The 26,498-nt window shown below is 55.0% G+C and overlaps 10 protein-coding genes across 10 annotated transcripts; 5 read left to right on the top strand and 5 right to left on the bottom strand.

Annotated features, from left to right (window-relative positions):
• Nucleotides 1-86: 86 nt before the first annotated feature.
• KVR01_006929 (uncharacterized protein) lies at nt 87-1,134 on the bottom strand (the record flags this gene model as incomplete). Its single annotated transcript, XM_044794249.1, has 3 exons — nt 87-559; nt 653-772; nt 834-1,134. The coding sequence occupies 3 exons, from the start codon at nt 1,132-1,134 to the stop codon at nt 87-89; spliced, it is 894 nt and encodes a 297-aa protein (XP_044644360.1).
• Nucleotides 1,135-1,864: 730 nt separating this feature from the next.
• KVR01_006606 (uncharacterized protein) lies at nt 1,865-2,818 on the top strand (the record flags this gene model as incomplete). The annotated part of the gene is made up of 4 exons (XM_044787741.1): nt 1,865-1,916; nt 1,992-2,377; nt 2,460-2,627; nt 2,714-2,818. The coding sequence occupies 4 exons, from the start codon at nt 1,865-1,867 to the stop codon at nt 2,816-2,818; spliced, it is 711 nt and encodes a 236-aa protein (XP_044644037.1).
• A 1,116-nt stretch (nt 2,819-3,934) lies between these two features.
• Nucleotides 3,935-5,160, top strand: KVR01_007036 (uncharacterized protein). The gene is made up of 2 exons (XM_044786258.1): nt 3,935-4,311; nt 4,407-5,160. The coding sequence occupies exons 1-2, from the start codon at nt 4,083-4,085 to the stop codon at nt 5,036-5,038; spliced, it is 861 nt and encodes a 286-aa protein (XP_044644467.1). The 5' UTR covers nt 3,935-4,082; the 3' UTR covers nt 5,039-5,160.
• A 977-nt stretch (nt 5,161-6,137) lies between these two features.
• On the bottom strand, nt 6,138-8,844 carry KVR01_007091 (uncharacterized protein). Its single transcript, XM_044789222.1, has 4 exons — nt 8,395-8,844; nt 8,198-8,326; nt 7,029-8,126; nt 6,138-6,973 (listed from the first exon to the last, which is right to left on the bottom strand). The coding sequence occupies exons 1-4, from the start codon at nt 8,431-8,433 to the stop codon at nt 6,893-6,895; spliced, it is 1,347 nt and encodes a 448-aa protein (XP_044644522.1). The 5' UTR covers nt 8,434-8,844; the 3' UTR covers nt 6,138-6,892.
• Nucleotides 8,845-12,383: 3,539 nt separating this feature from the next.
• KVR01_006667 (uncharacterized protein) lies at nt 12,384-14,628 on the top strand (the record flags this gene model as incomplete). Its single annotated transcript, XM_044785750.1, has 2 exons — nt 12,384-13,251; nt 13,328-14,628. 2 exons carry the CDS (start codon nt 12,384-12,386, stop codon nt 14,626-14,628), a joined length of 2,169 nt encoding a protein of 722 aa, XP_044644098.1.
• Nucleotides 14,629-16,190: 1,562 nt separating this feature from the next.
• Nucleotides 16,191-17,648, top strand: KVR01_006954 (uncharacterized protein; the record flags this gene model as incomplete). Its single annotated transcript, XM_044785538.1, has 3 exons — nt 16,191-16,402; nt 16,533-16,662; nt 16,770-17,648. The coding sequence occupies 3 exons, from the start codon at nt 16,191-16,193 to the stop codon at nt 17,646-17,648; spliced, it is 1,221 nt and encodes a 406-aa protein (XP_044644385.1).
• A 1,172-nt stretch (nt 17,649-18,820) lies between these two features.
• KVR01_006963 (uncharacterized protein) lies at nt 18,821-19,822 on the top strand (the record flags this gene model as incomplete). The annotated part of the gene is made up of 1 exon (XM_044781851.1): nt 18,821-19,822. One exon carries the CDS (start codon nt 18,821-18,823, stop codon nt 19,820-19,822), a length of 1,002 nt encoding a protein of 333 aa, XP_044644394.1.
• A 238-nt stretch (nt 19,823-20,060) lies between these two features.
• On the bottom strand, nt 20,061-21,933 carry KVR01_007075 (uncharacterized protein). The gene is made up of 2 exons (XM_044789216.1): nt 21,549-21,933; nt 20,061-21,473 (listed from the first exon to the last, which is right to left on the bottom strand). Exons 1-2 carry the CDS (start codon nt 21,855-21,857, stop codon nt 20,151-20,153), a joined length of 1,632 nt encoding a protein of 543 aa, XP_044644506.1. The 5' UTR covers nt 21,858-21,933; the 3' UTR covers nt 20,061-20,150.
• A 798-nt stretch (nt 21,934-22,731) lies between these two features.
• Nucleotides 22,732-23,232, bottom strand: KVR01_006829 (uncharacterized protein; the record flags this gene model as incomplete). Its single annotated transcript, XM_044792340.1, has 1 exon — nt 22,732-23,232. The coding sequence occupies one exon, from the start codon at nt 23,230-23,232 to the stop codon at nt 22,732-22,734; it is 501 nt and encodes a 166-aa protein (XP_044644260.1).
• A 261-nt stretch (nt 23,233-23,493) lies between these two features.
• KVR01_006535 (uncharacterized protein) lies at nt 23,494-25,502 on the bottom strand. The gene is made up of 3 exons (XM_044788255.1): nt 25,305-25,502; nt 24,750-25,234; nt 23,494-24,681 (listed from the first exon to the last, which is right to left on the bottom strand). Exons 1-3 carry the CDS (start codon nt 25,419-25,421, stop codon nt 23,676-23,678), a joined length of 1,608 nt encoding a protein of 535 aa, XP_044643966.1. The 5' UTR covers nt 25,422-25,502; the 3' UTR covers nt 23,494-23,675.
• Nucleotides 25,503-26,498: the final 996 nt, after the last annotated feature.

Genomic DNA, 26,498 nt, shown 5'->3' with positions numbered 1-26,498 from the left:
CACTTGCACCACAGCTTGCATCATCTTGTTAATTACTGACCAGTCGTGCACTAACTACCTAGGACTAGGTATGCTGATATCACCCCCTACTCTCTAGCCACAGCCAACAGGTTGTCCAGCATCTCCTCCAGATATCCCGCCATGATGGAGATGTGTCCCTCGCCCTCGACAAGACGCGCCTTCACCTTGTCCTTTGGGAGGTGGTCGGCCTGCCACTGGCCGTGCGCCAGAGGCACCATCTTGTCCTCGCTGCCCTGGTAGAGGAACACGGGCACCTTGATCTCGTCAAGTTCGAATCCCCACGGCTGTATGAAGGCGAGGTCATCGTCCACCCACCCATCACACGAAACCCGCAAGGCCTCGCGCATCGTCCTGACAATGTCGCTGCCCGTGTTCTCGTCCTCCAGCATCGCCTTCTTGTCCACTTCGGGCAGCAACGTCGACAGCAGCGCCTTCGTCAGCCCCTCCGCGTCCGCCGCCAGCAACCCGGGCCTCTCAGCCTGGCAGAACTTTTGGATTTCTTCCTCCCCCTTGAGTGCGGCCGCCCACTCGTCAACATCTGGAAGCGAGTTCTGTCAGAATATCCAAACACGTATACTGTATGTCTGGGACTCAATCCCTTTTTTTTTTTTTTTTTTTTTTTGTGACTTACTGCCCTGTCCCTGACCAGCGAGGAAGTCGAGGCCGTCTGCGTTGTATGGTCCTACGCCAGCCACAACTAAAGATGCCACGCACCCTGGGAGCCGGGCCGCGCAGGCCAGAGAGTGCGGTCCTGGTTTGGGGAAAATATCAGCACCAATTGGTCTTGGTTCTGCCGTACGCAGGATACTCACCACCACCGCTTTTCCCACCGACAATGCACTTCTTCACGCCAAGGTGTTCAAGCAGTTCGTGGATGTCCGCCACAGCGTCCACGACCTGCCGGCCTAGCTTCCGTGACGAGCCGCCATAACCCGCCCTCGAGAGTGTGATAAGCTTGATGCCCTTCCTCTCGCATGTGCTGCTTAACTTGGACCCGACCGTGTACGACCCAGGCGTGCCGTGGATGAACACGAGCGGGAAGCCGTCCTGTGCCCCAGAGACGAGGTAGTCGGTTTTGCGCCCATCGGCATGGGTAAGGACTTGTGCTGTCATCTTGTGTGCAGTCAGGTGTGTGTTTTTGGGCGGGATCATTACCTCTGATATTCAAGCTCGAGCAATCTTACGAATGACGTGAGTAGTTGGAATCACAATAGATGCCCCGCGATTCTGACTCACTCATGAGACTAGGCATGGGTGTTATTGATGTGGGTAACCGTCAGCATGCATTAACACGGCGCACGCGGCATATGCTCGGCAAAATGTTAACAAGACTCACTTCTTGACACGCCTGATGCAATTGCAGTTCCAATTCATTCCGGACAACACTTCGTATCTGTCTGTCCGTGTAATACAATTCGAGAACCAGCTTCATCAATAGACTTTCAGGGTAACTGTTTGTCCAAACCACGGCGCGCGGTGCAAACACTGAGATGTTCCCGCCCGAGAAGATTGGCACCCTAACCGGTGCTCCGGCGTACCCGAAATTGAGTGCTTCGCTATCACAGCTCGAAGAGAGCATCTCAACCCGACCAGTCCTTCATGATATAGATTTACTAAGTAGGTATTCTATCATCCACAACACAGAATCCAGCATCGAATAGCCTACCACTGACCCTCTGGCTGGTTCCAAGAACATGGTTTGACAGATAAAATCAATGTCTCGTCTGTTGCCGATTTCCAGTAAAGGGCGGCCAACATCAAGTAGCGATTATGCAAGCTACTTAAAATTACCAGCCCTGATTGCAACGCACTTATCGAAAATGCTTGCTTTTGCTGCTTGCCTATGCCAAGCACGGGCCAGCCAGCTGCCGACGAACCCGGTTTATTGGCAACAGGTTCGCTGCTGCAGCTATCCCTAGGTCTCAAACATCCTCTCTCCCCCTCCTGCCTGACCAGGTGCTCATCTACAGCGTCCATCCTGCTCAAGCACGTAGCCCCATCCACTCAACACGAGGAAATCGACATCTTGGCGGACTCTCTCGGGCTGTTCAATCACGAATACTTCCTCAATTGGGATGAGCTGCCGGATGAGGCCGAGTACATGGGCCAGGCGATGGAATACTGTTTCCTGGCAGAGATCAAACAGTCCGATGGCTTCGGGCGGTATCGGTGCATCGTGGAGGACCGCGAGGGCAGCGAGTGCGTCGTGGCGTTCTACCCGGACAGCTACGAGGGCGGGGGCTTTGACTTCAAGAAGCTGAAGAGGGGCCATACACTGGCGATACACGGTGCTCGGCAGCACGAATTTCTCGATCAGACCATGGGCGTCAGGGTCGAGAAAATGGAGTTTGTCACCGTGAGTACAGTCGACCAAGGGATCCGGGGACTACGGGAAGCGACAGACGCACGCGCGGAGAGGCTGACCCCGGACAACAAAGGTCGTCCCTGCCAGCCTGCAGGCACTGGAAGAAGTTGGCCCTGAGGAGGAGGAATACTCGGTGGCCGGGGTCGAGAAACAGTGGAAGTGCCACGGCTGTGATGCCAGCAAGCCAGTGGCTCAGATGAGTCGCTGTGGACGGTGCTTGACTTATGCGTACTGCAGCAAGGTAAGTATGCGTGGCCCCAACGTGGCTCCATGGAGCCCGGGCAATATACATGCATGCCTCGATGCATGATGTTAACAAGGGAATAGGAATGCCAGGCGAAAGGTTGGACTGAGAGGAAGCACAAGACCTCATGCAAGGTGCTACGTGCGCGGCACGATCTTATGTATTTTACGTCATATACAAGGGAGTGATCGCCTGCCCGATCCCACACCGTCCTCTGTTCTCCCGACGTCAAATGGCTGTTCGTTTCGGCCCTTGGCCGTTTCGGTCGTGCGTACTGAACCAGTTGACGTGTGAGCACGTGGTGTATCAATAGGCTTGCCTGTCTCGTCTGTGGTATCAATTCACTTGCAGGCAATAAGCTAGAGGCCAGGTAAAAATCAGCGCGCAGAGAAGTCGCCAGACGATAGGTGAAGGAAGAAGCAGAAGTTAGCTTTGCTTTCATTGATCGCATTTTATGCTCAGACGCCTGGATTCAACTACTCCGTCTCGGTGCAGGCTCGCCCCATACATATGTAACAATCCGTTGGCTGGAACATAGACCAATTGGACTACCACCACCCGGGGCCCGCGCAGCTGAGCGATTTATTCCAGAGTGCCCGGGAGACTCACCGCTCCTCGTTTCCAGTAGTGTATTCCAGGAGATTAGCGACGCCCGGGCGGATAATTGAATGCGGCGGTGCTGCACCAACAAGTCCGTAATTACCACAACTCTCTGTAAAGTTAGTCAGGCAAAAGCGCCGCGGTCACGCTACTCAGCTAGCGATATGAAACAAATAACAAGTCACTAAACAGGAGGCTAACGTAATCTGCGGCATGGGTAGAAGCGGCCAGAATGTGTTGGTCGAGTCAACGTGAAATGGATACCGGCCGAGTGCCTGTGTTGAGCCACTCGGAGGATTTCCCTGCGGAGCACCACATATCATTTTAAAATGAGCCTAACATCCCACAGTGGTCTACCTTCCCCCTGATCCTCCGCCCACAGCGCGAGATGCGTGAAAGATGCGTTCCCGCTATTCCATACCAAGCTTTCCGCTCCGGTGAAGTGATTTGCAAATTTACCTTCCATGATCAGGGGTGGGAGTGGATTCTCTCCAGGCCCACTCCCACTCAGCCTTGCCAATTGTGTGCTCCACCCCATGGCACCGGGTATCTTGCCGAACAGACTTCACTCACCTGAGCTGTGCGCCATCGGGAATGGCGGATGAGGGCATCCCCGGCCGTAGAGCAGCCTGGCATTTATCTAAATATAAAGATAGTAAGTGCTTCCCCCCTTGGGTGGGATTCCCTTCCTTCCAGGCCAGCCAGCAACCCTCATTCTTACACTCTTTCGCTTAAAATACAACGAGCATTGATTGCTTATTTGACACTCTTTTCAACCAGTTTGAAGACTTTCCGAAGCTTCCGAAACCCTTTTGTTGTACTTCTTGAAGAAGCCCTGCCTGCCCAGCCACAATGTCTGCTCTCAACGCCACCTACCCAATCACAAACACCACGGTCCCCGTCTCCACGGGTAACGGAGGCGTTGCCGCCCTCTATGAACGGTGCGGCGGCGGCAGTGACTGGACTGGTCCAACCGAGTGTGCGCCTGGCTCCTACTGCAAGGTGCAGAACCCCTACTACAACCAGTGTGTTTCTGTCGAGGACGGCGAGTACCCCGGCGCGTCTGCCACAGGCTCGAATGGTAAGTTCAAACGAGAATAATAGATGGACTCCCGTCCTCAACCTCGGACACCTCGCATTTGTTTCATGTACTAATTCGTGCAACCGAAAAAATAGTCGACTACATAAACACCCTCATCGCCTCAGGCGTCGCTTCCGCCCGGCCTACCACGCTGGTGACGATCACCGCTACCTCGGCAGCGGCCCCCACCCCTACGGCGGGAGACGACGGCGATGACTACTGCGAGGACGAGACGTCGACCTCCTCCGCTGCCGCCGCCGCAGCTACCCCTACCGTGGCGGCGGGCGACGACGGTGATGACTACTGCGAGGACGAGACGCCGACCTCCTCCGCCGCTGCCGCAGCTACTACTCCTACCGAGGCGGCGGGAGACGACAGCGATGACTACTGCGAGGACGAGACACCGAGCTCCGTCACCGCCAACGTCGCCGCAGCCGCGCCCACCAGCGCGGCCCAGGACGATGCTGATGACTACTGCGACGAGGAGCCAACAGCCGCTTCTGCCGCCGCCGCCGCCACGCCCACGGCGGCGGCTGCTGATGACGACTACTGCGAGGACGAGGCTGTGACTCCCACCGCCGCTGCTGCCACGCCCACCAGTGCGGCGCAGGAGGACGGTGATGACTACTGCGATGGCGAGGAGACGGTCACCGTCACCGTCGCGCCCCAGCCCACTGCTTCTGCTGCGGCCGTAGCTTCCGGGGAGGACGACTACTGCGAGGAGTAAATTCGCTCGCGCTGTCCGGACTGACACCCGTGGTGGTCTCGTACCTAGGTAAATAGTAGCACGGGCAAAGGCTTCCGACGAAGCCCTGGCCAGGGGTGGGTGATTGGAAGCGGAGGCGTACTTCTTGCACATAAAATTCTCTTCTCTTCTTGTATATAAACTTGAGTGTGTAAACTGTGGGTCTTGGTCACAAGGTCCGGCGCGTGCTCGTTTCACCTGAGCAGCCGGCCTTTCCTTCTCGCAACATTGAATCTACGCGGATTGGGACTCCGGCACCTGGGATCCGTAAAGTGCCGATGGCTTGCAGTGGAGACTAGCAGCCCTGGATCACAAATGCATTGACATCCGCGAGTACACTGAGCCGTTTTTTGTGATTAGGACAGGTGGCTGTTGTGCAAGAAAAGCTGTGTCTGCTTGTCCTGACACTATGTGGTCTCAGCCTGCGTGTCTTTGTGATGAAAAGGCCGATATCCTACGACATCCCGGGGTAGGGGTTATTACTCACGAAGCCTATCGAATTTTCATCAATGCGTGGTCATCTGGAGGTAGAAAGCCTGCGGAGTGATTTATTGCGAGCAACGCACGTTGTTCATGACTTCTAAGTAACGGTCAACACGGGTGAAGTCTTTAAACCACAATTGTACGGTATGTGCACGTTTTGAATCCTGTAAGCGGAAAAGTATTACCGCTCCTCCAGTTCACACGGTAGATATTGCTCTCCTTTCACCCAGCGGTACTTCAACCGCCCGGACAAATAAACCGCGATAAGAATAAACCGTTCATCAATTTTGAACCGTAGATAAGCCGTTTAGAAGAGAAGGAACGGTTGTCAACTGACGTAAACAGTTGGTGAACATGGGTTACGGCTTACTCCTTCCAAACGGAAGTTATACCGCTCCCGAAACCACGTTACGACGGTGTTTAGAACGTCATAAACATTCACATGCTTCGCAAGAAGGTCAAACAAACGCTACCCATGACCGTTGGTCTCCGACTAGAACAAGTCTTCGAGATTGTCCGAGCTTTACAAGGCTTACTAGCGGTCAGGCGCATGACTGTGCTGTAAGATGGCTGGATTTGGCTGGTATGCGAAAATGGAGCCAGATAATGTCCTTGCGCGTGGGAATTCCCAGACCGGACTTGCGAATATCACTGGTTGCTGTGGGATAATACGAGAAGTCTGCAAATTTACCAACGGCTCTCAAGCGCCAGCTGGCCTGTGAGACCCCCAACCTAGCATGCTATCTGCCGCCTCAGCGCATTGCTTCTTTGCTGGATTTGGCAATTAACCATAAGATAGAGTTGAAAGGACAGTTCGGAAGAGAGAACCCCAGCAGGACGGCCCTTTGGCAGGCACAGGCTCAGCATGAACGGAACAATGGTGACTCGGGCCCGCTGAAATTACCATTGAAAGAACTTTTGTCCTGGAGAAGCCAGGGACTGAATCAAATGACTGCCCCGGAGCAGTAAATCGTGGTTCTTAAAATTTCTAAAGTGCATTTTCATGAATGGTCTCGCACAGTGGCTCCAAATTCATCATCGTAATTTGTGTCCATGCTAAAGTGTTTTATGTCTCAACAAAACGCTGTCCTCTTGACTGGGCTTGAACGATGTTGCTTCCCACAAGCAGAATACCCCGTCCGGATATCTGCCCGAAAAGTCCATCCACATTCGGCGGTACCGACCGAGTACGTGGACATGACCAGCCGTATTAACTGAGGAGGGATTCTATACCGACTGCCAGGACAGAGTGTGATGATCCGGCTTGCTTGTTGTGTAATACAAGCTGGAGCCCTCAACCCAGTGCTCCTCAATGTTTGTGTGAGAGGTTTGCGAAACAACTTCAAATATCCTCTAAACGACATCCGGCAACCTCACCGCGATGTCACCAGATTGTGTGATGTATCTGACCCATGGCAAGGACGGGTATTGAAGCTATTAGCCTGGTTAGCTGGGTCCTGAGACCAGACGGCTTACTGGGGGTCCTGACCTTTGGTTCCGTGATCTTCAGATAGCGCACTTGGATTCCACTCGTCGTGAAGTAGGGTATCTCAAACTTGACCTGGATCGGCCTCTTCGCACCCTTGCCTGGTCCCCCCACACCACCCATACTTCCTCCGAAGCCACCTGTCATTCCACCACCGTGCTCGTCATCACCACGCACGCTTGGGAGGCCTAGCTCCGCCCGCATGAGGAATTCCTTAGCGCCTCCGAACTGCTTGATCTTCCAGACGATGGCGGCCTGTTCTGGCGCGTAGTGTACACTGCCGATATTTGTTCGGAACCGCGGCGAGTCGGCATCTTCTGGCACAGGCACAATGATCTCGACGTTGTTTGCTGTGCTGCGTCGCTTGAACTGTGCTCGTGTCTTGACCATGTATTCTACACGGCTTCCCGAGTGACTTTCGACCACACACTCGACCCAGATCAGAGGCTTGACCTGGGTGTTGAGGCGGTAGGACATGAGCTCGAATTCGCCGTCCGGTGGTATAAAGGAGATGGTGCGGTCGTTCTCAAATCGTGATAGCCGGACGCACTGGTGGAATTTGACGTCCTCCATCTCGATTGCCTTGCCTCGCGTGGTCCGACCTGTTGTCTCGAACATGACCTTGTCGTTGAGCCCCAATCGCAGTTCAGGCATGCCGGACAGGTAACACTTCATCTTGATGGCGCCAAGAATCTCGGAGCGCAGCACGTTGCCGTTAGCGGAGACGAGGAGGTTGAGGCTCTCGACGACGTCGAGGAACACCTCGTTCTTGCGGTACCGGATTCCTTCGGATCTCCATGACACGGCGTTCGTAACGGCAATGGGCGGTCGTGCTTGTATCTCCAGCTTGTGGGATTCTTGGGTGATGTATTCTTGGAGAATCTTGGACTCAGTCGTCTGAGGATAGCCGAAGTCCATCATCTCGTCGAGGAGCTCGTATATGATGACGAAGTTGTCGCGGATCGACTCCTCCTCCAGGGCCTTGAAGTACTCCGTGAAGACATCGACGAGCTTGTGAAGGAATAGGAGTATCTCGGCGGCGTTCGTGTTTCGTTTTGTCAGTGCGAGGAGGTAGAGGTTGTTGTGGCGGATGTAGAGGTACTACGAAGCATGGATAGCGGTCAGTCGCATGTTGGGGGACAGCTAGCAGATGACAAGTGGCGGCAGCATACGTTGATTCCCTCATGCGAGAAGCAGGGCGGTACTGCTGATGACTCCTCTTCGGCTTCGCTGAGCAGGACAGGGAACTTCTCCACGGCGGACATGGGGATATCTCCTCTGTAGTTGCGGGCGAGGAGGGTCTGCGAGGCATGGCTATCAGCTCCAAGACATTGACTCAGGACAAGTACCGAGGCTCTTCTGAACGGACCTTGCCCTTCAAGTCGAGGAAGAAAATGGCAGAAGCCATGATGGAAGCTGGCGTTGGTGTTGTCGAGGGTGTTGGGGCGTTTGTCGTCGAGACGGACGTCGGACAAGGCAGGGAGAGGGAGGGGCACGAGATGCAGCAATGGAAACGGCGCGCTGGCCAGGAAGAGCAGGCTGCTACCGAGGCCTATTTCATGCGGTGCATAGGAGATCTGAACAGGTGGTCGCAGGTCTGAAACTGAAAGCAGCAAGCTCGGGACCTGTCGTCAATGGCGATGGACACTGGTGCCAATGTTGATTGCGAGTGGATTTCAAGATCGATATCGCGAAAGCTAGCTTGCTTGGTACGGACCTCTAGGCAAGGCCAGCCAAGCCTTCTCTCAGGGGACGGGACGACTTGCAGCCAGGCACGGTCCAAGGAGGTCCAGTCCAGACAACTGTCCACGTCTAGCCTCACCTCGATGGTGCACGGGCCAAGGAAGCTGGCGGGTCGGAGGAAGGAGCGACCGTTCCGTGACGCACGTGCCACATTTCTCCCAGCAGTGGGGAGTGGGAGACATCAAAAAGAAATTTTGGCTGCCCGTTTCCTTGGACTTGCTTCCTCTTCCTTTCTCAACGCCCCCTCTTGACAGTGCAGCCCATCACATTGCGACACGCCAGATTCGGGCGTCTTGTTCGATATCAACTGTGCCGACGTTGGTGAATTCTGCGATTATGGGGGCGGAGAAGGATGGATTTCCTGCGGTGCCATTAAGAACTGCCCAAACATAAATTACTACCGTGGTTTGGGCGGTGTCAGAGGCACCGAACATTTTCACCTCACGTCTCCAACACGCTGGGACTGAGTAGCTGCGGCCTGAGGCATAAGACTGGCAGCAGCAGCAGAGCAGCAGCAGCGTTGCAGCACTCCGGCTCAACGAACAAGCGAGCGGCCCGAGAGAATAGGGTGGGCTAGGCTGGGCTGGGCTGGGGCTGGGCTTGGGTGACAGTGCAGTTCGCGTGGTTGGTGCCAGGCAGGCGGTGAAGTGCTGCACAGGCTGTTGGCTGATGACGATGTTCTCTCGCCGTTGCGTCGCACAGCATCTTCTCCTGTGGTCACGGGTCACCCGTCACACGCAAGTAGATCTATTTCCCAGACTGGGCCGACCCGAGTGCCAAAGAGGGAAGATGATGATGGGACGGGCAAGAGTTGACCAGTGCTGCCAGTCTGCCAGTCTGTCGTCAGCCCGTCAAGCTTCTCCTGCCTCTTGCTTGAGCGCCACCGAACCCGAACCTGGGCCCAAGTGCAGCGAGATTGACGTGCAAAGGGTCGCCTTTTGCATTTAGCCTGCTGGGTGGCCCGCCTAGCTGGGACAATGGGCATCTAGCACATCACATGAACCATGTTTCAGGCGTCATCGTGGGGTTCCCAATCCCCGGCTACCAGCCCGTCTGCCAGCAGTCCGAACCCAGCGCCCGATGCAGTAGTACTTTGCGGAGTGCAGTAGGCCGAATATGAGCGCACTGTTAGCTCCGCAGTCTGTTCGCAGCAACGGCGTGCCCAACCATCACAAGCTGCCCACTGCCCTAGGGGCGGAGGCCATTGGACAAGCTCTGGCAGCTGGCAGGTCGCGACACGAGCATGGGCGCGGGTGCGTGCGTGAGCAACGGGCACGCAATCTCGACAGATGCTGTGTTCAAAGCTCCAGATCTTGGTGACCCAGGCTCTGGTTCAGACCCCGGAGCCGAAGTTCAGCCCGAGTGGTCCCAAGCCCCAACCGTCCCAGCAGGTGGAGTTGGAGGGGGGTCGAGAAGGACACCAGAGAAGAATTGCTTGTGACACGCCTGCAAAATCATATGCAAGTCGGCAAGGGGCCCTCCGATTCGGTTCAGGAGCCAACAGGGCGCACCCAATAAGCTCTGCAGCCGGTGAGACAGGGTCGTCCTTGACGGGCGGCTCCCGATGAGCATGTGATGACAGAGGGGCGGGCCACTTTTGGCTCTGGAAGGATTCACTTTTGCTGCCACCGCAGGCCAGGGTGCCGGTCTTTTGTTTCGGAGGATGGAGAGAGGGGGGTCTGCATGTACCAGGTCAGCCACCACAGCCTGGGGAAAGCCCCCTCTTCCCACCCCCGGCGGGACATGTGCTGACATGTGCGTGGCTGCCAGTCCATTCCACCTCGCCCCCCAAACCCTCCCTCAGCCCTCATCCAGCCCTCCCGTCGCAACAATCACGTCCAATCCATCGTCCCTTTCTCCCCCCCCCCCCTGCGGTAAGGCAAGGGCTCCGACTTTGTCGCCACGCAGGGACAACGTAGCAGCCGTCGGGATTTTCTGGTGTATCTATTGCTTTTTGCCAGGCTCTAGGCTCTGGATTTGCACCGTCAATGCGAACACAGAGTTGGAGATATCCGTTCCGTTCCGTGCACAATCCTTGTGCGACGTGTAATAATAAACTCCAGCAGCAAGCATGTGATTGCGCTTGTGTAGTACCATGTGCTTGCGGGCACAGGACAAGTCACGGGCTCGTGGAATTGGGACAGATGCTGGTCATTCACCGTGGGGCTATGTCGGCAAAGCCTCGGTCCTAAGAGGGAAAGGAAAAAAATTCTGGAAATCGTCATGCGCTTGCTGGTGCTGTTTGCCTGCAGCGTCTTGTCAGGGCAGGAGGAGGAGAAAAGCAGGTGCCAAAGCTGGGCCCTCCATGAGTGCCATGGCAGCCATGCCAACGGTGAGTCGCTGAGAAGAAAACGAAACCCCACCCAGTACCCAGTCGGAAATTGGAAATGACGGTGCTGGCTGGCTGGCTGGCGGGCTGGGAGGAGGAACTATTGCATCCCGTCTCTTTTTTCTGTCGTCCATCTGTAGTCTAGTGTGGGGAACCAGGGAAGAGTCGACTGAAGTGTTTTGTCTTCAGCCCACTCTGCAGGGGCGTGTCGCATCAATTGGCCTTGGAAGGGCCTGGGCAGGGAGAGAGGGCGATCAGAAAAGCAGCAGAGGCAGACTGCCGCGGCCGCTCACATGATGGCAGGATGGATGGACCTACTCCATACTGATCGACTGATCAACTAGTCTCCTTGATGTCAAACTGCGACGCCGACGAGGAACAGACATAGGTTGCTGACTGCTGCTCAAACATTATAATAAGCCTTGACATATATTTCCTGATCAACCCGCGACCTGGGAAATACGTCGAGCCATTGCCACGGAAATAAACTCTGCCTTCTCCCTCCTTCCCCTTGCAAGTCCTGTGGTAATCCTATAGTACGTAATAAGCGTCGAGCGTCGAGCGTCGAACTAACTCCAGCACATGGTTGGGTTCCTCGGCTCCGTACAGACCCCCCCTGCCCAGCATAACCTTGCTCGCCTTGCTCGGCATCGGCTCCTCGTGGGAGGAAGGAAGGCAGGGCACCACCAGTCTGCCAGTCTTCCCAGTCTTCCCAGTCCCAGGCCTCTCCTGACAAACCCCTCTGGACCTTTTTTGGGCCCGGCTATCTCCAGAAATCCTTCCCTTGCCTCCTGGGCCCTGTCTGGTGCGTGTCTTGCCTGACCTTTACTTTTTAGGCCGACTGCTGTGCGTGTGTGTGCGTGCGGTGTGCCCTGCATCTGCTGCATCTGCTGCCTCTGCTGCAAGCCATCTCCCCCCTCGGTCAGTTTGTTCTCGCCGTCTCCCCACTGTCACACTACGTGCACGCACTATATCCTCCTCACCACGCTGGTCTGACCTGGTCTGACCCCGTCAGGTCTTTGCTCTGCTCCTACACAGTACATTGTTCGTCGACCTAGGCAATCCTCGAGTCAGTGCATTGCGCTGCCTCGGTCCCGTCCATCCTGACCGAGCGCGCCTGTCATCTTGAAATGACGACTTAGTCGTGACCAGAAAACCCCCTCTTGGCGGACTGTTCCTGGCCTAACCTGAATCAACGGGCCCGACCTCGCATTTCGCTGGGCTCGGCTGCTTCGTTGCAACTGCCCGCACCAGCTGAAGCACGGGCGATCCAAGAGGCGGCCAAAATGGAAATGCAAATGGAAATGCAAATGGAGCAGCAGCAGCAGCAGCAACACCAACAACCCTCTCTTCACCACCAGCCTCAAGGTCAGGCTCAAGCCCACACTCAGCAGGGCCAGACCACCCAGGCGCGGAGTCAAGATCACATGCGGCTCCCACCGCCGGTTGATTTTGACTTTAACGGAATCGGCAACGGCAACCCATCGCATGGCGCCACAGACCCAATATTCCACAAGTCGCTTCAGCAATTGCAGCCGACCCCCGATAAAGCGCATTCCTCCTCCTTGACGCTCTCTCCGCCCTACACGAACCCCAGCGCAAGCCCATTCTACCCCCCAGGCGCCACCGACAGCAGTAATCACCATCCTACCCGCCATTCCAAGTCTTCCTCCTTGTCTCCCCGACCTCCAAGCCAACTACCGGCCTACTCGCCGCCATCGTACGCTTTCGCACAGCAGAATCACGACCCGGCGACCTTGGACTTCCCCCAGGCGCCTTCCAACGAGCTCGCACCCCTTCAGTTAAATCCTACCAGCGACCACGGCGTGAACTCTCTGCCCTCGCTGGCCTACCTGACCGGCCCGCCCACGTCTGCTTCCCTCAGATTCTCATCATCGACAGGGGGGAGCGACACGTCATTCTCGCCTCCCGCGCGATCTCGGCCGTGGCCCTCGGGGAACCCATATTCGGTGTACTACACAGGGAATAATGCGCAGTCGGGTGGCTCGCCCGCCAAGATGGATCTCGATAGCTTGAGCAGTGGCACGAGGGGGCCCTTGAGCCCGGAGCCCGTAGGAGGCCGAGCAAGCAGTGTCAGTCTGGACGATCCGGACGTGCGAATGGCAGCGGAAGCCCTTGGGGATCTGAAGGCTGGTGAGTGCATCAACATTCGTCCCATCTTCCCCAACCTCTCGGTAGGAATCCTATCTCTAACAAGCCGTGCCTCAAGATTTCGTCTCTTCTCCCCAGAACAAGAATACACCCATGCCCAACTCGCCCTCGAATATGTTTGGCACTCCTGGCCCTCCCGAGCCGCTCTTATCGCTTGTCATGACGTCGGGCTCCGTGCTCGCGAAACCAATCGAGGGCACCGTTTCTGCCTACAACACGACCAAGAACTTCTCTCCTGGGTTCATAAAAACACCTGTTGATTATATCGAGGGCGTCGTCGGGTCGGGTCTTCACCTCACGGGTATCGAAGGTGGCGTGAGGTGGTTCTTCCGCGGAAAGGGGCGCCACCAGTCGTCGTCTGACCTTGAGAGCGGCGAGAAAAGCCACAAGCGGCGGAAGGTGGGCAGCAGGGGCAACTCAACCTCTGCCCCGCGGCGTGACTCCGCGAACGGTGCAGATGCGCAAGGGCAAATGGATCCTTACGGCTTCACCACCAAGGACCGAAGGCTCTCCATGAGCACCGTCGACACACTGCCAGCATACGACGACGCCCGGAGCCCGGCATATACGGAAGATGCAGGCACAGTGCAAAATGACAAGTCAGAACGGACAGGTTCAAGACCGTCGTCTACGACCCCAACGGCGTGGCAATCTCGGCTCATCATGTCGACGTCTGGCCTCAGCATTGCGATGAGCGAGGAAAGCCTGCGCAGCCTCAAGTACTGTCTGGGTTGGTTGCGATGGGCCAACGACCACATCGGCAGGGTGATCAGCGCTCTGAAAGACGCATTAGACAGGTATGAAAGCCATCCTCAACTCGAGGACCACGCAATGACCGACGCGGCCGGCACGTCGGTGGTACGGGACGACGAGCAGGCTCGGCGCGAAATCGGGGCACGGATCGATGCCCTGCGGTCAGAAGTTCTCAAGACCCTGCAAGGTGTTATTGAGACTGTGTCCAAGTACGCAGGCGGCGCTCTCCCGGACAACGCACGAGCGCTAGTTCGGAGACACCTCACCTCGCTGCCACAGCGGTTTCGCATTGCAACACAAGAGTCGGGCAGCAATGCCAACAGTAACCAGGCCTCATCTTCCGAGGAGGGTAAGGAGCAGGAGGTCCGAGATGGGGCCCAGCGGGTGCTAGTCCTGGCCAAGGAGGGGCTGGACATGATGGCACAGGTGAGCGGCGTGCTCGATGGCACAATTGTCAGCGCCGAGGAGTGGTGTGACCGACTCGGCAAGAAGAGGAGGGGAGAGCAACAGCCAGAGAAGCGTCCTGGGGATGAGCACAATCAACCCCAGCAGCAACAGCAGCCACAGACTGTTCCATTTGCTGGAGTTGACGTCAAGATGGGCTAGGTGCTGCCTCAACAGACCCCCTGCTATAAGAATTACGAACGTTATACCGCGATGATTTCAAAGCGACCTGGCTGCATATATGACGACTGAAGTCTTTTCACTTACGGACATACCCTTAATTTGGTCTTTTCATCTTTACGAGATATCACCTATCGAGCGAAGAAAAGGGGAAGAGGGGAGTGAGGCAAAGACAAAACACATCGCAAACCAAAAAGACGAAAAAGAAGTCTTCTGCCTTTGGTTTAGGGATCAGGGACGCTGTTGTTCCCAGGAATGAAGCGGAAATATATGGGGTGCATGCATGGAAGGGATTGGCGGTTGTGGATACAATATGCGAGACCGTTCAAGTGGCAAACCGGGAGCATGAGATACAGCGCGCCCTGGAGATACCAGTACCGCAAGGCGTGTGTCTTTATGCGTGTCACTGTTGTTTATATCGACCGAACCAAGACGCCATGCACTAGCTTTTTCTCCTCTTTTTTGTCAATCACACGTGTGGTACTAGCCCTCTTGGCTAGAACAAGCTTCCTGCCCACCCGGTTATCAACTACATCGACCTTGGGACGTGTGAACCATCCAACCATCGTAGGGCTGTGGAACGCTAGGGACTGGTGGTCCGACGTCCATGCTATCTTGTGCGACAAAGACGTCAGTGGCCAACTCAAGGGACCGTTGCGTATGGCCGGTGCCGGTGCCGCCGAGGAAGCGGTGCATATTCTTCGGATCCGGATGCAACAGCCAACCCCGTCCTACCTCTGGCGCACTGCAGTCACTATTCGTCCGCCGCACGCCTTCCTCCCGAGAGTCGGACGCGTCTGCATCCCATGATTAAGAAGAGGGAATACCCACACCCGCTGCTAGGTTGATCTTGACACGAGCTTACAATCGGGGAAAATCTGGCTTGCCCAGATCTTAGTCCCCGAATGCTCCGGCAAGGCAGTCGGGACAGTACCCCCCAGTCGGGGCCTATTCCGAAGCGTCTCCCGCCCAGTACACGACACAGGCGGCGGAGCAGAGCGTGGCGATCTCAATGAGCCAGTGACCTCCTGTCGGCCCTTCCAGCCTCGGAAGGAGGCCGACTCGCCGAACAAATGGCTTGCCCCTGACCCTGACCCGAGCAAATGTGCCAAGCTTTGTGTGCCGCTTGTGGAGCTCCTAGTTTCTATAAGATACACAATGTTTCGCATGTTTCGCCGCGCGCACGACTCAGAGGAGCATGCAAACTTAGTAGGGTCTCTCCTGGCTGCTCCCAATATAGGGCCGTTGTCCCTGCATTGCCCAGCACCCCAAACAAACCTGCAAATATAGACATCTAGTCAGTTGATCTAAATGACTTGGCCGTCGTGGATATAGAGAGCGTCAGCGCCTGTGGGGACCGGATATCCTGCCAGTGGAGAGTCCACGGTGTATGTCATTCAATATAAAAGCGAGGGCAGTGATGCGCACGATGTCTTCATCATGGCCTGCTCCTCACCCCGTTCCCACCCGGCCTCGCCTTCGTTTCTCTAGCAGCCCAGTCAAGCACGGCCCAGTCCCTCGTTTTGCAGACAGACTCTTTTGAGATGCACTTCACCATGAAGACCTTTGGCGCGGCCCTGGCCCTGGCTGGTGCCTCACAGGCCGGGCCTGTTCTCGTTAAGAGACAGGATGTGGGCTTCGGCCGTTTCAACGCTTCGATCGAGGACTTTGGCGAGCACGCACACAGCGTTGCTCTGTCTCGGTTGGCTGCCAACTCCACGTGCACGGCTGATAAGATCTCAGTTCGGAAGTCATGGTAAGTTTCTCAACCTCGGTTTCCAGCCTCGGCAGGGAACAGGGGCAAAGGAGTGTTTGGTACCAGACATCTGGATCGACCCCGTCGATCCTGGAATAAGAAAAATTTAGAGTTAACGAGACACATGCAGGCACAATCTGAACCCTGAAGAGCGCGTGGCATACACGGATGCTGTTCTGTGCCTGCAGAGCAAGGAAGCCAAGACGCCATCCAACCTTGCCGAAGGTGCCAAGACACGTTTCGACGACTGGATTGTGACGGTATGCATGAATAGCCTTCCCTGACAGCATGGTCTCACATATAACCGGGACAATGTGCCTCCAATAGAGAAGCGCGCGCTCTTGCTGACCTTCTTCGTACGCACTAGCACATCAATCAGACATTCACCATCCACCAGACCGCCAACTTCCTTGGCTGGCACCGCTGGTTCATCTGGGAGCATGAGCAGGCCCTGCGCAACGAGTGCGGGTACGAGGGCACCCTCCCTTACTGGGACTGGGCGCGCACCGCCGAGGAAGGGCTCGCCAACAGCCCTCTCTTCGACGGCAGCGCAACCTCGCTGAGCGGCGACGGCGCCCCGCTGAACTACACGGCGGATGACAAGGTCGTCATCAACGCCCAGTTCGGCGCCGCCATAGTAAACCTGCCCCCCGGTACCGGCGGCGGGTGTGTCACCTCGGGCCCCTTTGTCAACTACACCGTCAACCTGGGCCCCAGCGGCCTGGCGACCCTCAACGGCGCCACCGACAACTCAAGCTTCCCCTACAAGCACAACCCCCGCTGCCTCAAGCGCAGCCTGACGGACTACGCCAACCAGCGCTTCGCCAACTCCTCCAGCGTCCTCTCCCTGCTGCGCGAGCCCCAGGACATCTACTCCTTCGAGCTGATGATGCAGGGCGACCCGCGGTACCCGGAGCTCGGCGTCCACGGCGGCGGCCACTTCTCCATCGGCGGCGACCCCGGCCGCGACGTGTTCGTGAGCCCCGGCGACCCGGCCTTCTACCTGCACCACGCCGAGATCGACCGCGTCTGGTGGCTGTGGCAGATGCAGGACCCGGAGACCCGCATCGCCGACTGGACGAGTGCTGTCAACGGCCCCTTGACGATGGCGAACATGACAGCGCCGTTCGGGAACGGCACCGCTCAGGATGTCCAGGAGCTGGGCTTCATCGCTGAGGGCAGGACCCACCTGCTCGGCGAGCTGCTCGACGCCTCTGCTAACGACTTCTGCTACGTCTACGTGTAGACGGCGCATGACTTTTACCTTCGTGTTGATATTACTGTAGTATTACTTTTGTTACGATCCGCTGGTTTGAGATGCTGTACATATATTGATTAATGATTTTACGTGGACTTGAGGCATGCACATAGCTGAAGCTAAGATGAGCGCAATAGAGTCTAGACACATGTATACTAGTATGATGAATCATAGTTCCGTCCATTTCCTCATCATCTCCAAGACCTCCCCTCCCCTCTTGTTTTGTTCTCCTTCTGAAAAGAAGTAGGGGGAAAGGACAGGGGAGAATGCCCTGCATGTCAGTCCATCTGATATACAGTTTGTGAATCATTCAATATTCATGAACATCCAGAAATTCCATATCGCTCTGCAAACCGCACATCCGATATGAAGTGAAAGCCGACACTGCTGGTAAATCCACCTGAGCCCCAGAACCGGCTGCCTCTAGGTTTGCGTCCGTTTATCTTCTGGCTTCACCTTAAGCTTCGAATTGCACATTTTTTGACAGTCCTTCTTGCGGCGATTTTGTATCAATATCCTTTTCGGATCAGCTACGTTGGGGTCTGTGCTCGGCCCTGAGTTCAACGGGCGCACCACGTTCCACCGGACCCATGATAATACTCCCAACAAGTGAGATCTTGTCTTCCGTGCCTAGTCAAAGGGCGAATACCACCTTGGATCGAGAAGCAAGGGCTACAAGTATGATTCGATAACTTTAAACCATGCCAATTGCTGCGCAGAGTGTAGTATTGCCTCGCGGGATCCGTCCATTGGGAATTGGAAGCGTCAGTAGAACGGTTAGCGGATGCACATGTTTATGTTGGAGTCCCCAATTGAGGGACTCTATTTCGTTCAGGTCTGGCTGCGAAAACAGGATCAAACTTCTCGCATAAACTCATTTGAGTGGAAATAGAATCCATCTTTGTCTTCGGAGACTTACCAGCAGTATCTCAGAGTAAACTTAATGCATATGTCGGGATCGGGACAATGCCGGAAACTTTCGCTGGACTAGCACCCGAACACGAACCTCTGCCCCACATCTACAGTCAAGCCGTGGTGTTGACTGAGTTCATAATCCCCTTTCCCGCCCCATCTAGGTCTACTTCTGGCCCACTGCACCGTTGTGGTTTGGATTTTGCAGGCACACAGACACGCAAAATAAAAAAAAGATAATCGCAACAATGGCGAAAGTTATGAGAACCTGGCAATACTCTGCCATCCAAGGCAACCTAGAAGACTGCTTGACCCTCAAAGACGACGCCCCCGTTCCGGACGTTGCTTCCTTGGCCAAGGACGAGCTCCTCGTCGAAGTCATCAGCGCCTCGCTTAATCCAGTCGACTACAAGATCCCAGAGGCGCCACTCTTCGGCCGCCTCCTGATAGCGCGCCCCGCGACTCCTGGAATGGACCTCTGCGGCCGCGTTGTCGGCAAACATCCATCAAACACCTCCTTCGCAGAGGGTCAGCTCATTTTCGGCGGCTATGCTATGAGCAATCAGAGGGGTACCCTCAGCCAATATTGCATCATCTCCTCGGCGAACGTCATACCATTGCCAGAGGGGATCAGCCCGGACGACGCGGCGGCGGTAGGCACAGCTGCCACCACGGGTTACCAGTCAATTATGCCTAGCACCCTCCAACCAGGCGCGAAGGTCTTCATCAACGGCGGAAGTGGTGGGACGGGGACCTGGGCCATACAGTTTGCCAAGGCCTTGGGTGCCGAGGTCGTCACGACGTGCTCGACTGCAAACGTCGAGCTTTGTCGGGGGCTTGGTGCCGACGAGGTGATCGACTATAGGAAAACAGACGTGGTGGCGGGCCTCAAGGCCCGAGGGAAAATCTTCGATCTGGTGGTCGATAACGTCGGCAACACCACAGAGCTGTATGACAACAGTCAACAGTATCTGAAACCCGGGGGCACATTCGTTTCGGTTGGTGTCGGTCCGGGTATGTCGGTCACAGGCACCTTCTCCACCCTGTTCAAGCAGATGCGCTCGGGATTCTACTTTGTGCAGCAGAAGAACGACCCGAAGTTCTTCGAGCAAATTGCACAGTGGATGGTGGAGGGGAAGGCGCGAGCAGTCATTGACTCTACATTTCCGTTTGATCAAGTGAAAGAAGCTTACAGAAAGCTGAGGGAAGGAAGAACCAAGGGAAAGATTGTTGTTCATGTAAAAGGCTAGCCACTTTTTTGTAATTGGTTAAGTGTCCTTTGGAGTCCTTTCCCGACGCCCAAGTATTAGTTACGATGTTGCGAATTTTGTCTCAGTGGGCTCATTCAGTTGAGCATACGTGGGTGTTGTTATAGTTGTAAACAGATATTATTATTAGACCCAATAGGAAAGATGGGGTATGAGCTTGAAGTATTGTTGTTTCTAATGCAAAATACCGGATTTTGGTCTATCTCACGATGCAAAAAGAACCAAAGGCACACATGGTCCATACTACTAGTATATCCATACTACTAGTATAACCATGAGTCCTCTGAGATCCTCGGCTTGTGCTAAAAGCTCAGAGGCGATATCTGAACCCAGGCGTCTGCCAGTCTGTGACATCTTCGTAGTCTTCACTCCTCAGCTCAACCTCATTCACAGCATTTGCATCACCAGCGATGTCCACAACCTTACCACCACCCACTGCTCCAGCGGAACCAGCACTCCCCTCGAAACCCTCTCGCCTTGTTCTCCTCGCATTCTCCCAAGACAGATAAGTCCGCAGGCCAAGTGCTAGCGCGACGACCAGGGCGTAGCAGATCATGATAGTCTTGAAGGCGGTGTTATAAGTTGGCGCCTCAGAAGACTTGAAGAAGTGTGGGCCCGCGATGTTACCAGCACAGTAGCCGAGGAAGAGAAGCGACGTCATGGTCATCTTCTTAGTCACACCGCGATAGTTTGCCTGTACGAGCGACAGCGCGAGGGGCATGGCCGACGGGCCTGTCGAGAGCAAGAAGTAGCCGAATAACTGGACACCGCTCGAGACGCGCTCGCGCGAGTAGATGAGGGCGGAGCCAGTGATGCACGGGAGCACGACACAGGCGACGAGCAGGCAGTTGGCCTGCCGGAAGCGCCCCGCCAACCAGCCGGTGAACATGATGACACCGCCTGAGATGAGCGAGTATGGGATGTTGATCAGTGTACTTTGAAGACTCGTGAAGCCGAAAGATTTGATAACCAGGTTGGCGAAGTTCTGGGTCCCGCCGTTGGGGATCTGCGTCGTCAGCTCGAGGGCCAGGATGAACCACGTCTTGGGGTCAATCAAGCACTCCTGCACCTGGGACCAGTTCCAGGCTGTCTTCTCCGTGCGGCCTGTCCCAGCGACGATGATCCTGTCCGTCGCGAACTGCTTCTCCTCCTCGGACAGGAACTTGGCGGTGGAGATGCTGTCAGGAAGGGCGAGCCACAGGATGAAGCCCCAGAGGAAAGTGGCCACTCCTAGGATGATGAACATCCACCGCCATGGGCCGACAGAGTCGTCGATATGTCCTACGCCGAAGGCGAAGATAGACGCTATCATGCCGCCGATGGAATTACCTGAGAACCAGATGCCAGTCCGGAACGGGATTTCGTCACGGGTGTACCATGAAGTAGTGATGAACATGAATGCCGGCGTGATGGTTGCTTCCGCGACACCGAGCAGGAAACGGACGGCCAGCAATCCGCCGTAATTGGAGCAAGCTGCAGTTATGCCGACGACGACGCCCCAGAATAGCGTGTTGGCTGTCATGTACCGCGCAACGGGGAGACGGGCTATGAGCAGTGTGGTGGGATATGTCCAGGCGAAGTAGCCGAAATAGAAGACTGAGGACACCCAGCTGTAGTCTTCTCCCTCGAGATTCTGTAGGCCGATGTCAGTTGAGTGCCGACAACGCAGCCAGGCGCAATTACTGGTATGAAGAGCCAGTGGACGCACCGTGTCTTTTTTTAACCCGAACACTGAGGCACTCGACAAGATCGTCTTGTCCATGAAGTTGAGCCCATAAGTCACGAATAGCAGCGGGATCAACCTCATGTCGATTTTGCGGAGAACCTGCTTGGCCAGGGGATTGGCATCCTCACCGTTGTGGCTGCGGCCCGGCTGGCTGACCATCATGTCTGGGGGCTGCGACGGCTCGTCGTCGTCTTCACTCGCCAGTGGCTCGTACGTGGGTTCAGGTTCCCGGCGTTTATTTAGCCAAAGCACGGGGGAATACACGAGAGAAAACCTTTCAGGAGCCGCCATGATCCAAGGATAAGCCCTTTGCCGGCCCGGGCTGCTGTTATCTTTTTTGGATCGGTCGCGGCTCCGTGATATCGGAGGTCTTATCACTTGGGGCACCCACAGTTTGGATTTGGCCAGGTATTTCGCTTGCAACAGGCGTCGGTGCCTGGGGTCCGGAAGTCGGTCTTGCCTCTGCCGCCCAGGCTCCAAGTCTGGCTGTGGCGGCCGCTAATCAGCGCCGTATTGGTGGGACTGATGAATCCGGGGAGCCTGTAGCGTACCCGACCTGCAGTCCCCACCTTCGTTTGCTTATTATGAGAACGATATCTGTGGTACCGAATCACCCAGAGCTTATCTTGAACTGCCGTTACCCAATTGTTGGTTACCAAGCTATTATGTGACATGCTTTGGCCCCAGGCATATCAGGCCAGTACCTACCTAGGTACTCAAGATCTAGCCATGAAGAAGACGATGTAATGACTGTGTAATGGATCAGCCGCAGTTATCCTTGACTAGCTGTGCAGTCATAGTAAATTTCAACGGGGAAGGAAGAAGGAGCAGGGGGAAAATGGCCTGGGGGAGATTTCGATGGTGAAAAACTGGTGAAATGAGTAGCAATTCATGAGCTCCCGTTTTGCTTGGGTCGGCTTTAGGTATTTCAAACGCTGGGTCTTGAGCGTTTACCACTGTATGAAGGCGCCACATACATTTTACATGTATGGGGATTAAAAACGAAACCACTCAAATGTTTGAGGGCATAACAATCAACCAGCCTTGCGGAAGAGGATTGAAGGATTATTGCAGTCTGCGTCCGGTGACACAACAGCTATGTACATGAGACAGCCTCGGTAGTAAACACTTCGAAAATGGCAACACAAATGCATGCTGACAACGTTCATTCCGACTTGTGGAGATCTTTCCTCATAACGCCCTTCAGACTCTCCTCCGAGATAGTAATATACTTGTCCGGCGACACGCTGTCCTCGAAAGGCACCCTCAACCACTCGTCAGCCTGCACGATCTTGCCTTCCCTCAACTTCAAGTCGATGACGCCTGAGTACTGGAATGGCAATCCGGTAGCCTTGCGCCGTCCCAGGTCGTTGACAAACACGCCCTTGTTGACCGTCCTGAAGCTGCAGTACCCATTCCCTTGGTCATCGAGCTCGGCCCAGTAGACGGGATACTGCTTGTCCAGCCAGACCTCAAAGTTGTCGTGGGCCCCATTCCAGTGCTTGTGGTGGCGTTCAAGGTATGGAAAGGGAACGTGGATCTGCGCGCCGTGGTCTGTCATGAAAGAGTCCTTGGAGAAGAGTGCAAGGAGCTCTGTCGGGTCCCTTGAAGCCCAGGCTTTGCAGTAGACTTCTGGGAGGTCTTTGAGATCTGTTTTTCCACTCATGATGTTGGTGCGTAAAGTCTGTCCTTGGAATCGTTTGGTGACAATAATTCTCTTTGGATCAAGTAGAAAGCGTGTGTGCTAACAATTGGAAATGTTTGGTATGCGGTATCCGGCAGTATTTATAAATGACGATGGAGAGGTCGGATGCGAGCTTGGGGGAGCTCCGTTGTCAACCATCAGGTGAAACCGGACTCGACTGAGTTTACCTACTAGGTAGACGGTTCGCAGCCAAAGCGATGACCATGAGTTCATTTTCCCCCCTCCGCCTGCCTAAAGTGATTACCCCAAATTCAGAATGTAAATGACATATGCATTTCTCGTCAGGCTGGCATTTAGTTAAGCATTTTCTTGCTCGGGAAGTCGAGCCACACATGTAGGCAGCTAGCGCAACCATCTCTAACCACCGAGATGCTGGCAAAAAGCCTTTTGACGCCATCACTATGCTACTTGCGCAGCGCAATTCTGACTGGAAATCCATCAGCTGGATGAGCTCCTCCGCCTCCAAGCTCGGCCTGGTAAACGCGTTCCCCATTTGCCGTCTTCATGCCTGTCCGAGGATGCATCCGGTCCCACTCGTCGTATGCAGGAGTGATATCAAACATTCTTGCCGTCATGACAAGCACAACCCGGAGTTCCAACTGCGCAAGCGTCTGGCCAATGCATGCGCGGGCGCCCCATTCAAAGGCCCTCCAGGAGCCCTTCTTCGGGTAAAGCGGATCCCCGGGACTGGCGAGCCAGCGTTCGGGTATGAATTCCTCAGGTCTTATGAAGACATCAGGGCGGTGGTGCATCACGAGACTGAGCGTCCATATATGACAGCCTTCAGTCGGGTACTGTCGCCCCTGCTCATCTGTGAGGATAAGATCCGGACGGCCCTCGCGCAGGCTTGCTGCAGGGGGGAATATGCGAAGGACCTCTTTGGTGACAGCCAATGTGTAAGGTATCTCGTTGAGGAGCGTCGGATCGCTAGCGATCATACTGGAGCAATGTTCAGTTGAGAAATCTGGGCCAAACACTTTGTCATGCTCAGCGCGGACCATGGCGAGGACCTCGGGGTGGCGGGAGAGCAACAGGTAACAGTACAGCAGCGTGCTACTCGTTGTGTCGTGACCGGCAAAGAGGAACATGCGGAGCTGTGGCTTCACAACTTCTTTGAAGGTTTTCTCTGACATCTGTCCCGCACCCAATTCTTTTTCCATCGCCAGAGAAATGACTGACTTGGACGGCGACGACATCGACCCCGCCAGAGCACGCTCTTTAAAGCGCTTCTCAATTTCCACATCAAGATACCGGTTCATCCGATAGCTATTGTATTTCTGGATGAATGGACGTATGGTCAACCAGCGGCGGAATGGGTTGTAAGTCGTGGCGAAAGGTGTCCACAAAACCTGTCTCCGAAGGCATTCGGCGAGCGCACTACCTTGCGTCTGGTAACGGAGTCGTGCATCTCTAACACAGTCAAAGTTAGCCGACGACTTCCAGTGAGACGAGAGCAGCATAAGAGCAGCTCAACTTACAGCGTCGCCCGACCGATGATGTCGAATGTCAGCCGCAATGTATATTCTTCCAATGGAAATACCTGATCCTGGCCCGCAAGCTTTCGAAGCAAGTCACAGAAGACAGCGACCTCCTCAGCCATGGCGGGAGCAAGTCCCGTAATATAACCGGGGGCAAATCCCTGATTGAAGAGACCGCGCCACTTCTTCCATGTTGCCCCGTGCATTGTCATCAGCGATGGACCACCGTTAATGACTTCCAGGGTGCTACACATGGCCTCGGGCTTATCGAGAAAAGCATTCTCAACCTGTGACGCCACGAAGGGATCGGTAACTACCATGAGAGTTGAGTTGAAAGGCCACAAGTTGAGGTAGAAGATCCCTTCAGGGAACTGTCTAGCCATTAACTGGACGACAAGGTGTATCGTCGAGTTTCGCGGGAGGGCTTGGATGCACTCTTTCAGCGCGATGAAGTGGCCGAAGACAGGGTGATACGTTGGCATTGGCTTCAAATTCAAGATTAGCAAGGTTCAGCCTCAGGTCGAAGCTCTCGGCGAAGGCTCGGTGTGGACCCACGGCGTTGGCTGCTTGCAGCTTTCGAACATGTTGGCGATTGGCGTTGAGTCTCGCGAGGAAAATGAACAGCGCAGCAATTGCTGCAGCCAAAAAGGCAGACGGGCTTATATTGGCCATGATATCTCCTCCACTTGGCTTAAGTCTCTACTGTGCAGGCACAGGACAGTACGTGGTTGGATGGCTCTTCCTCGAATATAACGAGGAAACAGATGAGCGTGAAGGGGAATGGAATGGTGGAAGGATTGATCCATGGTCAGCACTTGCAAATGGCGTTGGTTAGTTGCCTCTTATCCCAACGCCAACAACGTGATTGGTTGCAACTATAGCGCACCGAAAGTGGGGACGCTTTCAAGGCTCTCATCTCTAGCTAAAGTACCTAGGTAAGTAACCAAATGAGACCGCACAACTTTCAAGAGGTACTGTACAAGCAGACCAACATGTCCACTATGACATGCAACAGTAGGCAGTTATTCACACTGTAGAACCCTTTCCTTTACATTACTGGTGTCTCATCACCTACACATCGTTAGGGCTGTATCTGTGCTGCCGGGTACTTCGAAGCAGGCTGTAAGGGTTTCGACAGAAAACCGGCGATATGCGTGTGTCGAAAGTTCCGCTTCAAACTTGCATCCTCCGCGACTGACACAACCCCGCCAGCCAAGGATTTACTTTGTAGCAGAAGAAGTTGTGTAACCACACATGTTCAATGTCACGCTCGGGGTGTGTTGGTTCCTTGCCATCAAACCCAGCCATGGCAGCCGGCACCCGAGATGAAATGAATGGCCTGCAGGGGGCCGAGCCCATGGTCTTCATGAGCGGCGCCATCAAGGCGACAGAGGCCTCACCGAGGTAGACCCATGCGCGAACACCATGAACTCTTGCCCCATATCTGGACCCCAATGTGACTCTTGGGGATATTTCCGCTCCACTTCTAACTACCTACCTAGGCAGGTAGTAAGTACCTTTGAGATAAGGCTCTAGGTATAACAGAATTGAAACTCCGCACGCGGGCCAATATAAATCGCTTCGATATACCTCATACCTACCTCTAGGTACTTAACAATTATCTGTTAGCCAAGCCTTACCTCCTTGTCTTTCTATGTCGTATACATATGCACCTACTAGTAGGTATGTAGTATTATTAGCAGCAAAACTTTCAGCCGAAAAACACACGCCGCTGCCTTGCACATTACA

This window comes from Diaporthe batatas (assembly GCF_019321695.1).
Source record: "Diaporthe batatas strain CRI 302-4 chromosome Unknown Contig00007, whole genome shotgun sequence".
Classification (NCBI taxonomy): domain Eukaryota; kingdom Fungi; phylum Ascomycota; class Sordariomycetes; order Diaporthales; family Diaporthaceae; genus Diaporthe; species Diaporthe batatas.
Note: the sequence above shows the minus strand (reverse complement) of the source record. Positions and strands in the feature narration are given on the sequence as shown.